The 12,386-nt window shown below is 43.6% G+C and overlaps 1 protein-coding gene across 4 annotated transcripts in view; it reads right to left on the bottom strand.

Moving 5' to 3' along the window:
* The window catches only part of RAMP3 (receptor activity modifying protein 3), a 147,062-nt gene that overhangs the window by 44,823 nt on the left and 89,853 nt on the right, over positions 1-12,386 (bottom strand). For 3 of the 4 annotated variants that reach the window (XM_005300393.5, XM_042842678.2, XM_005300394.5), the window contains one exon: positions 4,154-6,122. The exons of the other annotated variant lie outside the window; for it this stretch is intronic. In XM_005300393.5, coding sequence (XP_005300450.2) covers positions 5,867-6,122 — 256 coding nt within the window. In that variant the 3' untranslated portion in view covers positions 4,154-5,866. Of the gene's footprint in view, positions 1-4,153; positions 6,123-12,386 lie in introns of those variants that run through there. 4 annotated transcript variants of the gene reach the window in all.

Raw genomic sequence — 12,386 nt, 5'->3', positions numbered from 1 at the left:
CTGCCACTGCACACTATGTGGATGTTTTCAGAGAACTATCCACAATGACTCCAAGATCTCTTTCTTGAGTGGGTAACAGTTAATTTAGACTCCATCATTTTATACGTATAGTTGGGATTATGTTTTCCAATGTGCATTACTTTGCATTTATCAACATTGAATTTCATCTGCCATTTTGTTGCGCAGTCACCCAGTTTTGCGAGATCCTTTTGTAGCTCTTCGCAGTCTGCCTGGGACTTAACTATTTTGAGTAGTTTTGTATTATCCTGCAAATTTTGCCACCTCACTGTTTACCCCTTTTTTCCAAATCATTTATGACTATGTTGAACAGGACTGGTCCCAGTACAGACCAGATGAGAGGAAGAAAATATTGGGACACATGGGCAGGGGGTCACCAGCGGAGCAAAAAAAAAAGTGGATTGCTGCCGGTGGAGGGGAAAAAAAGAGTACCACGAAATATCAGGACAGATTGCATGGGACGTGGGACAAACGCCTAGATATCGGGACGGTCCCAATTTTATCGGGACTTCTGGTCACCCTACCCCTGGGCGACACCACAATTTGATCCATCCAGCATGCTAAGTGGGGAGCCACCTAAGCTAGCCAATAGGAGATGCTTATGAGAGAGGTGTGTGCTAATACTTGTCCCCTCACTGAGTTAGGTGCCTCCCTTCAGATGTAAGAGCCTCTTTTTCAAAGTGATCCACAAACAGGAACCCATCTCCTGAAGTCAGCTGGTTTAGGTGCCTAAAGTGGTTCGTGCAGGAATGATTTTGGCGCCTGCCTTGTTCCACACAACATGGCTGGAGGAGCAGGCGGTGTCCCCCCCTTAAATCCTTCCACACACAACAGTCAGAGGAGGTGTCCACCTTTATGATTTTTAGCCCAGTCGTTAGAACGTTCATCTAGGATGCAGGAGACCCAGGTTCAATCACCTCTTGTCTGCCAAAGAGGAGAAGGGATATGAACTCTGAGCTATAGGACATGCTGATGTGTGTGGGGGGGACTATTAAGTATTTATCCAAAGCAGAGCAGTCATTGAGCCAAAGAGGGAGAGAATAACTGATTCTGTAGCCTGGTGATTAGGGCACCCACACAGGAGGTGGGAGACCCGAAGTCCTGCCCCATGCTCTAATCTCTCTTATTTATCCACAGTGGAACAGCTTCAACAGGAGAGACCTTACCCACTTACTTGACTGTGCTATATGTCAGTGGTTGGAGCTCTCAAGTGAAAGGTGTGGGAAATCCTTGCTCAAATCCTCTCCCTCCACTCCTGGCAGAGATGGGGGAATTGAACCTGGATCTCTCATATGCCAGATTAGTGGTTTAACCACTGGGCTAAAAGTTGTTAGGTGGGCACCTGATTTCTGGCCAGATTTTGAGTGGGACCCCACCTGGCAGGCTACCTCTGAGTTAGGTGGCCAAATGCCTGTCTTGCCCCTTGTTTGTGAATCGTTCCTAGGCATAGGCGGGAGATACACTCTGCCCAAGAGGAAGAACCTTATGCACCTACAGTGTTTGGCAAGAGTTTTGTGAGTTGCAGTGAAGCCTCAAAATGGAACTTATGTGCCTATGTACCTTTGTGGATCCACCTCCTTGGAGGCCAAAGTGCAGTCAGCATGACAGCCCTCTCCAAATTTAGGTGACAAGATGTACCACATATAGGTAAAGCCGCAGTAGAAATCTGACCAGACATAACTGCAAGCCTGGGCTTCTCTAGGTAAGCAATTAGCCAATCCCCATGTCATTGCTTCTATTGCTCCCTTTGGCACTGTGTTCCTGAGAAGCAGTGAAATGGCATATTCTAGATACCAGAAGGAGGTTCTACCATACAAATTAACAGATGGGATGTGCAGAGACATCCACATCCCTACTACCAACTGTCCATTTGGAATGGGTGTGCCTGTCCAAGATTGAGTGGATATATATTGTATATAAAACTGTACTTGTTCTCTACAGAATCTGTGTATACAGTTAATCCACACGCAAAGTACAGGCTCATACCCTTGAAGGATGAGCTGTGTGTGACATTCCCGTTGAAGTATTCTTGAGAAGGGAGGTGGGGATTATCTAGTCTCCTGTGTGCATGGCCCACTGTGCTTCCACAGCTTGGTTTTTCACATTGTAATTCATGGTGAGAAGATGGTACGGTCATTAAGTTTTGAAGTATAATCACTTATTAGATACACGGTAAAAGTTTTTTAAAGGCTTCAATATCCTTAAAAGCACAATGTAAGTGGAGGTGATATCTGTGTTCCCAGGCAGTAGCTATCTGTTTACTGAGATGGTACATTTATGGGCACTCCATGGAATAGTGCCATTAGTTACCATACAAATCAAGGAATTTCAGTTACAAACAACCTCTAAGGTAATAATAGATTCCATTGCATGATCATTTTGCATCTTTAATGTTCCTGAAACTGTCTTCCAAAAATTGCTTTTAAATTAACCAGAAGCCTCATGAGAATGAAGATGTCAAAAGGACTTTGTGAAAGCTCACAGTAGAGCGTAATAAAACTGTATCCCTGCAAATATAAAAGGTTACTGCTAATTAATTACACTACTCTGTGTTGTACTCTGCTATTCTTGTTAAATAATTGATGCAATAGAAAAGATGCCACCTAATAGATTCAATTCTAAAAGCTCTCCCTGCATTCAGCTGCCATTGATTTTTTTTTTAATTTATGTCAATCTGGCACCTATTGTACCCATGACCCTGATTGCTGCAGTATGTGAGCACCTGACAGTCTTTAATTATTTATCCTCACATTACCCCTGTGAGGTAGAGAAATGCTAGTATGGCCATTTTGCAGAGAACTAGGATACCTATCATCTATTAAAATCATGAGAGTTGGTACTAAGCTGCTTTTGAAAATCCCACTAACGGCTAGATTCACAAAAGGACTTAGGTGCCTAATTGCCACTTTTAGATGCCTAAATCCCAGAATTGGACCGCGCGGGGATTCACAGAACCCCCATTCAACAGCCACAGAACCTGTAAGTGCCTAAGCTTGCTCAGCATCTACATTTTTGCAGTTCCCTAAACATCTATGTTTCTGCCTCCTCGTACCAGTGGTACTACTTGTCTTTTCAAAACTGCTTAACAAGGATGCTAATCCTCCTCTGGTGTTAGCATTGTCTTCTGATTTTTCTTCACAGAGTGTTCCCCTGCATGAACTCTACTCCAATTCTAAATAGGATTTTTTCACTGTGAGTTTGTTTGGGTTTTTTTAGTCTGTCCATTTTCCTCTGAGATTCTGTTGTAATATAAAATTAATTTGCAACTATCAAATAGTCTTGGACCCAGAAAAGGTTTGCTTAGCACAGGACCCAGGAAGCTCTAAACAGAAGTGGAACAGAGATTTTTTTTTATGACTTGCCCCAAATCACTTGTAGAGACAGGGTGAGAACTCAGGAGTCCTGACTATTTCCTTCACTAACCATGGACCACATTCTCCCTCCCCAGCACAACCTACGTGAAATCAAAAGATTCACGTGTCTCCGTTGCTTCTTATTAACATAATGGAGTTGCTAGAGGCTGGACAGCCTGCTCTCTGCTTCTCTGAGTGCTAGAAGTGCTTCGGCAGACTCTTGGCAGTCTTGCCTTGGATGGACTGACTGCCAATAGCATTTCCCACTCGTTTCTTTAAATGATCTCACTACGTTGTCAACAATAGTGGAAGGTCCTAATCTGTTTGGAAGAGATCTTGAACAGGATTGTATCAGGTTTCACATCCAGGGAAAATTGATATTTCTGTGTCTGCAAAATTGTCTTTTTTGAGCATTATTAGCTGTGAAGCAAAAATCCGTCATTTTTTCCATACTCTTTTCCTACCTCTCTGATGGGATGGTACCAATTCTGTTTCATTTTAAATTATATAATCTAGGGTATAATTTTCAAAAATGCCTGAGGGACTTGGTCACTTTTTTGAAAGTTTTAGCCCTAGGCTATGGGGAAAATGTGAAACAAAACAAATGAAGATAATTGAACAGAATTTGGAAACCAGTTCATTTAAAGATAATTTTTGGTTTAAGAGCATAATAGTTATCCTCTGAGGAGGTGTAATCAAAACACAACATACTTTCACCATCATGTAGTTTCCAAGGCCAGTCTAGGTAATGCACAATGACAATAACATACCAGGCTCCTTAATAGCTGTTTCTTACCTTTATGTTAAATATAATAAATGTTTAACACATCACTTTTCTTCTTCAAACATTTTACAAATATTAACTTATTAGCATCAAAGAAGAGAATGAATCAGTATCTATTACAATATACATAGGAAATATCTGACATAACCAGTCATTCCTACCAACATAATCAATCCGATAGGAATACAAGCATATCTGTATTATGTTAAAATATTTGGAAAGAATGTGAAAACCAAGATATATAGGTACTGTAACTTTCCACGTATATGTGATTTTCATACAGGGAGCACTTCTGTGTTGAGACCTGGCAACACTTTGTTCACGTGGACCCGCATCCCATCTACTAGAACAAAATCTTAAAGAAGACTATCTAACTAATACATGTAGAAGACACCACTAGCTGTATTTTATTTAAGTGTGTGAGGTATGAGAATGTGTATTCATGAGCAAGAGATCTTCAGCACTTGTAAAAACAGAATATTTGGCTTGGAGGACACTTCATGTGACAGACAAGAAAAGTTTTCAATAGGGACTAAAGTTATTTTATTTGGAGCATACTGTATCTAAATATTTCATTACAGAGGAATGTGATGAATATAAACTTGTTGAATGGAATCTGTTTCCATTTCTCTGCCCTCTGTCAATTCCAAGCATCATTCAAACTGCCTTGCTGTTAACAACATAAGCTTCCACATTCTGTAAGTGATGAAAAATGAAGTATTCAAACACTGAAAGGCACCTCAATTGACATAGCTTCTTATCTTTTTTTATTTACAGGACATCACTTGCACAAAAGATTCATGGTGAAGTGAGAATGAGGAGCACACAGTGAATACACTCATCAACATAAGAATAATAATTAAAAAAATAAAATGATAGGTCTGGCATATGACAGTTCCTTCACCAGCCCTTGGTAAATTCATGGTGACCCCATTTCCTCTCATTTTCCACCTCTAGGGAAAAGCCTGCATCCTTCCTGGAGTGTGTTCTCAAGCCATCAAGCTCTAAGAAGTCATCTTTAAGGACATTTTAAAAACTACTTAACCTAGCACAGTCTCTTCTCCACAAGGATAATCCACTGGCCATATGAATTCTTTCTTACCAAGACAATACTTCCAGTCCTTGGTAGGGTGTGGTTTTTATTCACCACCAAGAAAGTGTCCCTCAGCAACATCCATGTTAAGTTCCTTTGGTGACAAATTTCCATTCAAGTCACAAGGTTCACAAATGAAAACCTCAAGTGTCCAGCATAAAAATTTCAAAAGAGCCCCATTGTCAGTATTACAAATTAATCACCCATTGTGTATATGCACACACATACTGGAAAACGATGCTTATTGACAAGCTTTAACTTTGGGTAAGAAACTTTACCTCTGCTGAAGTTAGCAGGTTCACTTTCCATCATAAGTCTCCCGTTATCCAGAACTGAATGTGAATTCCATTACACATTAGCTGTGATTATCAGTTTTGAGGGGAAAAAGGTGTCTTTGCATAAGCAATATTAAAAACCTGCAGTATAGAAGCATTGACTTTAGATAGAGGCAGAATGCTTCTCTGAGTACAGGACAGTTTCCTCCCATAGTACCTGACAGGTTAGAACACAGCAGATCTGATATTTCTGATTCTTCTTTTCGTTACCAAACAAACAAACAAACAAAAAAAGAAAAGAGAGAGAGAGAGGAATGGGATGAGAAAAGCCAGGAGGCATGACTTACACTAGAATGTCACTTCTCTTACTGCACCACACCACTAGAGATATCATGGTAACCATCAGAAATACTGGGATTAAGATCAGAGTTATGAGAATTTCATCCGGTGGATCTTCCCAGTGGCCCTTTTCTGATGTACAGTTTGAAAAGAATTGTTTATGAATTCCAATGATGAAGCCCTGTGCGAGTCGGTTTGGCCAAAAGCATCTCGCGGCGATGGCTTCCCGTTCTGTGCAGAGGCTGAAGTTGTCATAATACCTAGAGAGAGAAGAAAATCAAAGTAAATCTGAATAAAAAATTATTTTGTTTCTCTTAAAAAAGATTAGTCTGATGTAATTTGGGGGGTTTTATTAGATATTTCAGATGGGCTGTAAATAGATCTTCTCCCTGGTTTTCTCACCAAATAAAAAACCTTTTGGAATTCCCGGTGTTTTTGTTCTCTAAAACATGGTTTATCCAATAGTAATTTTATTTCAGTAACTATGGACAACATTTTGGCATTTGCAATAAAGTGTTTTTGACATTGCCTTTGTACAGGATCTTTGATAATCTGTTCAACCTCATGGTGTTTTTCATTTGAGTTATACGGTTTTAGTAGAATTGACAATGGTTATCACATGTCTAATGTATATGATTGTACCACCAGTGTAGATACTTCTGCTGAAGGAAATAAATTGAATCTCTGGGTGTTCAGCACTGTGAAAAAGCAAGCAGTGTGCGACTTGCCAGAGATGACAAAGTGAGTCAGATGCAGTGTAGTTGTAGCCATGTTGTTCCCAGGATATTAGAGAGACCACACGCACCTTGTCACAACGAGTCAGAGGCAGAGTTGAGAATACTCTATTCCTAACTCCGAGTGCCCCGGTCAGGCTTCTAGACAAGCTGAGTAAAATCCTGGCTCCACTGGAGTCAATGGCAAAGCTCCCAGTGATTTTAATGTGGCCTGTAGTTCACCCTCTCATTTTAACTCATGTAGAATTAGAATGCAGTTCCCTTGGCAGAGGTATCAACAATACCCATAAAAATCAAATGTGGCAACTGCAACAAACTGTGAGTGAATTATAAATAATTCATGCGTAGTCTGTTGTTGGGGAGGAGGCTGAGGCCAAGTGCAGTCCCAGCATGAGATCATGAACTGCTGAATAATAATTTCAGTCCTGCTGTGCATGGATGCAATAATCAGAGAAAGGGCAAATCAAAATTAAATAAAGCATTCTTTTTTTTTAATCTTAACCTTTCCCACATCAGAGTTAGACTCTAATGCCTATCTACACCCTTAAGAGAGATCTGCTACACCCAGTAGCACATAGCACTTAATCTCAGCACTGTAGAGCACACAAAACGATGCACATAATGTTCAAAAGTAACCAAAGTTTGTATTTATGAGTACAGGCTATGCTTAGAGCAAGGAAACGATAAACTAAATTGAATAATTTGATGGATTATTGTGATGGGATCATGAGCCAATGTGATTTGGAAAGAGGTAGAGTGGTCAGAGGTAAGAGGAAATTATGAAGTTGAATTGTGTCTGGACTGCATATAGAGAGGGGAAGGAAGGAATTATTGTCTGTTGTACTTCGCAATGTTCCCTTCAATGTTGAGTGACTTAGTAAAACTATTTCAAAGGGAAGGAGAGACTACCTGATGCCTTCAGGGACAGCATGCTGCACTATTGTCAGTAAGCCCCTGCTTCCACCCAATATATGAGTACAGTAATTGCCTTTGAATGACACATTTCCTGCAATAGGAAAATAACGCCCCTGGGAACTGATGGTGACTCAATCCCGGGTTGTGCAGTAGTGGAGGTGAACCACTCAGCATTGGGGTCAAGGATTGCACTCCATTGTATAAGGATTGACATTGCCATGTTATTGCCATGTAGGGGCAGAACACTGCATGGATAAGGTCTATGGCTACCTTCTTAATGTCATGTGCATAGGAGAAAACAGCGGCTTCGTAAAAAGGCACAGGTCAAAGTCCCTACCCCATCCCCTTCCTACTGGGGCTGGCATAGTTTCTAAATCACTGCCTGTAGCTTCCTATGCAAACACCAGGTCATTTAAGGGCTAGTGTAAGACCACACCCAGATGCGCTGGCACATCACCACTAGCATGAGAATGTAGGCAGTGGTTCTCAAACTGTGGGTTGGGACACCAAAGTGGGTCACAACCCCATTTTAATGGGGTTGACAGGGCCAGAATTAGACTCACTGGGGCCTGGGGCTAGCCAAAGCCTGAGGGCTTGAGCCTGGGGCAGCGGTGCTCTGCCCTGCGCCCCCTTCCACTCCCCCCACCCTACCCCCTCCCACACACACACAAACACACACAGAGCAGCAGGGCTCACCCAGGGTCATGTAGTATTTTTTGTTGTCAGAAGGGGGTCGTGGTGTAATGAAGTTTGTAGGGTTACCATATTTAAAAAATAAAAAAAGAGGACACTCCACGGGCCCTGGCCCCGCCCCTTTCCCACTCCCGGTCCCGCCCCAACTCCGCCCTTTACCCACCCCTTCCCCAAAGTCCCCGCCCTAACTCCCCCTCCTCCCTCCCAGCCACGTGAAAAGGGCTGCCCGAGCGCTACCAGCTTCACGGTTTGCCGGGCAGCCTGCAGACCCTGCGCCCCCGGCCGGCGCTTCCCCAGCGCAGCTGGAGCCCGGGAGGGGAAGAGCCCAGCCAGGGGCGCAGGGTCTGGAGGCTGCCCGGCAAACCATGAAGCCGGTAGCACTCGGGCTTCGGGCAGCCCCTATGCCTCCGGACCCTGCGCCCCCGGCCGGTCACTTCCCCTCCCGGGCTCCAGCTGCTCTGCTCCTCCCCTGACTCTTCGACTCTGTTTAAGAGCCAAGCTGCCCGAGCCAGTGCTACCGGCTTCGGGCAGCCCCCTTGCCTTCGGACCCCAGCTGCCGGCTGGGCACTTCTCCTCCCCGGCTCCAGCTGCTCTGCTCCGGCGGCGCAGGGTCCAGAGGCACGGGGGCTGCCCGAAGCCGGTAGCGCTGGCTCAGGCAGCTTGGCTCTTAAACAGAGCCGAAGTCTGAGTCCGGGGAGGAGCAGAGCAGCCGCGGGAGAGGAAGTGCCTGGCCGGTATTTTTCCCGGACATGTTCGGCTTTTTGGCAATTCCCCCCGGACGGGGGTTTGATTGCCGAAAAGCCGGACATGTCCGGGAAAAACCGGACATATGGTAACCCTAAAGTTTGAGAACCGCTGAGTAGAGTATACAACCATTTTAAGAAGAAAAAGGAAGCTTTTGTGATGGTCAAGAGCAGCAGGGGACTAACAGTAAAGAAGTTAAAAATAAAACACAAATAATATCCTCTAATTATTTTAATAGTGACCTTCAAACATTCCAGTAGTTTCCATCCTTTATGTCCTCGACTACATTAGAATCTAAAGAGGACTAGCTGTATAAGGGAGAGACATTCCCAAAGGACTTGAAGAATAATACAACTCAGTTGTTTTCCCCTGTCTGACTACGCTTCAATGCACCTTCTGAACAATAGAATCCCTAATGGAAAATGGTAGAGAATTTAATAGGGATGAGACCAATAGGATTCTATAGAAATTCAGTATACTATAGAAATGAAATAGATATCCATGGATAGTAAGGATGCTTCTAGAGAAATTACTCAAAAATCCTGGCGATTATAATAATAATTTTGTATATTGCGTATGTCTAAAAGCACTTAAAAGAGGGCAGGATCATTATCCCCATTTTACAGATGAGGAAGTTGAGGCACTGTGAGGTTAAGTGACTTGCCTGAGGTCACCCAGCAGGCCAGTAACAGAGCCAGGAATAGAAGCATGGTCTCAGATCCTTAAAAGTACTGCAGTGATGCTCCACTCAGTGCCCTACTGCCTAGTGGAATCATCAGCCCTGAGTTAGGCCCAGACTGCTCAGACAAGTTAGCCACATAAGGAAGGCATCCTTTGAAGCCAGCAAGCTGAGCTGTGAGTCACCGCCGATAGCAGGGACTGAAATGGCAAGGAGAGGAATGGGGTGAAGAGAGGGGCTTGGGTGCCAAAGCATATGTCTACACAGCATTTTGGAGCGACAGGTCCTTCGCTCCTAGAGGGAGTGAGGGACCTGCCACCCCTGAATTGCCGCAGGTGCCGCCCTTCTCCCTTGGCCGCCCGAAGCACCTGCTTGTTAAGCTGGTGCCTGGAGCCGGCCCTGGTAGACAGCATTTTGAAGTTGCAGCTCAGGCTCTGAAGATTAGGGACAGTGATGGGCTCTAGAGCCCAAGCTCCAGCCTGGGCTGCAACTTCAAAGTGCTGTCTACACAGCAGTTTTTAGAGCACTAGTGCGAGCCCCACTAACCCAAGCTTGTCAACCTGGGCTGGACGCAGTGTAGACATACCTAGTGTGCCAGCCTAGTGTGCCTGGCTAATGAACCAGAGATAGGTGCTTCCCTCTGCTTGGGATCTTCAGTCACAAACCCTCTCATGGAGTTGGGTGCCTAAGCCAGGTCTGCTCCTTAGTTAGCCTATGGCCAAGCAGCCAAAACCATGTCTCTTTCTCTCTAACTCTGGCCCTATGTTTCCATATGCCCCCATGTGTCTTCTGTGCAGGAGCTGTGCTCCACAAGCCCCACATATTGATGACCTGCTTTCTTCTCTCCTGCCGTGAGGTCTGACAGGTATCAGGCTTAAGTAGTTGTAGAGCCTACCTATGGGATCGGTCCCATTAGCAGGACTGTTGTTCCCCCGCCTAGTTTGAGATTCCACTTTGGGATTTTCAGGGCTTTGGCTTGAGCAGAGGCTCTGAATTGCTTGTTACCAGCAGGGCAGTCTCAGCACTTAGGTGGCTTTACAAATGCCAGTAAGTTTAAACTTGGGCACCTTGGGGACTTAGGCACCTCTGGGATTAGGCAGCAGCTGAGCTGTGATTTTGAAAATGTCAATGGCAATTTAACGGAGGATTTAGGTGCTTAATGAGGCAGAAAGGTGGCTAAATACCTGGAAGGATCTGGGCCCCAAGCCGTATCCATTGGGCTACGCACTGCCTCCTAATAGACAATAGGACTTAATAATAATTGAGGTGTGCAGGTATGTGTATGTATAATGAATATAAATTATTCTATAAATCTAAGTACTATATTCTTACCATCAAATTCTGCAGGATGGCTTACAAATTCTGTAGAAAAGTTATCATTCTTTTATAAGTTCCGTAGGACTTTTTCAGTACTGTTGGCTGATTTCAGCAAAAATTGACCCACTGCTTTTGTATTTGAAATCTAATACAGTCCAAAGAAATTGAATTAAACAGCTGCCAAGTTCTCCCAAATAGTAAGATAAAAATAATTAGGTTTGGTATAGTGTGTTCAAAAGACTGAATCCCTAAAAGCCAATCCACACCCACACGTTATCGTAAGTAGAATTCTGCAGAACATTTACTTAACACCTCATGCCTTAAAATACTAATGTTTTACCTACATTATAACTGCTTTTGCAACATATAGTTGTGAGACTGAAGATAAGGAAAAATCTGAACTACTTGAGAACTGTGTCTGTGAGTAATGCTCCATTAACCAAAATACTTGTGTATGCTTTCACGAGAAACTGCATATTTTGTCACATTTGAAATTATTACCAATATATGCTAGCAAACAGCTTTTCACAGCAACAAAAATTGCCAAATTCCTCCTTGGAATAAATTGTAAGTTCTCAGACATTTGCCATATTCGTAAAACAATTATATTATTTTCAGAGCACAAATAGCTTTTCTTTTCCTTCACTTGAGACTTTCCAGAAAACAAAGAATAATTCAGATCACAACTGCAATGTGGTTTATTTTTTGAAAGACATGTGAAAACATGAATTTTCAGTGATTTTTTTTGCCTGTGGTGAAATTTTAATGAATATTCATACATGCAGTCTCAGGCTGTTGTTCAACTTATCTTCAATGGTGCAGAAACGTGCATTTGTCCTGATAAGTGTTCTCTGGAACCTCCATGCAAAGGAATAGAAGATCAGGATGTGTCACGTACAGTACTATATGTCAAGCCACATCAGACAGATCCATAAATTCATTTGTTGGAACTACTGAACAAACTAGCAGAGAAATCCAATAATATTCTATCACACATGGAGCATGCATGCAGTTAGCTAACTCTGTGGAGTCTTCCCATACTTGTGACTATGGACTTACTGTTTGACTATACGCCTATGAACCTCAGACACTTTGCAATAAGCTTAAGAAAGTGCTTTGCCTTACCTGGGTAACGTATTTTAAGAAAACTTTTACCATAATGTCACAATCTACCTTTTATACAATCAGGACGGCTCTATGGTTTTTGCCACCCCAAGCACGGCAGTCAGATGGCTTTCGGCGGCACGCCTGCGGGCAGTCCGCTGGCCACGCGGATTCAGTGGCATGCCTGCGGGAGGTCTGCCGGTGCCGCGCCTTCAGCATCCCCACGGACGAATTACTGCCGAAGCCGCGGGACCGGCGGACCTCCCGCAGGCATGCCGCCTAAGGCAGCCTGACGGCCGCCCTCACAACAACCAGCAAGCCGCCCCAGGCACGCGCTT

The sequence above is a fragment of the Chrysemys picta genome, chromosome 2, assembly GCF_011386835.1.
Source record: "Chrysemys picta bellii isolate R12L10 chromosome 2, ASM1138683v2, whole genome shotgun sequence".
In the NCBI taxonomy this organism is placed as follows: Eukaryota; Metazoa; Chordata; order Testudines; family Emydidae; genus Chrysemys; species Chrysemys picta.
The sequence above is the reverse complement of the archived record's forward strand: the minus strand, read 5'-3'. Positions and strand labels throughout refer to the sequence as shown.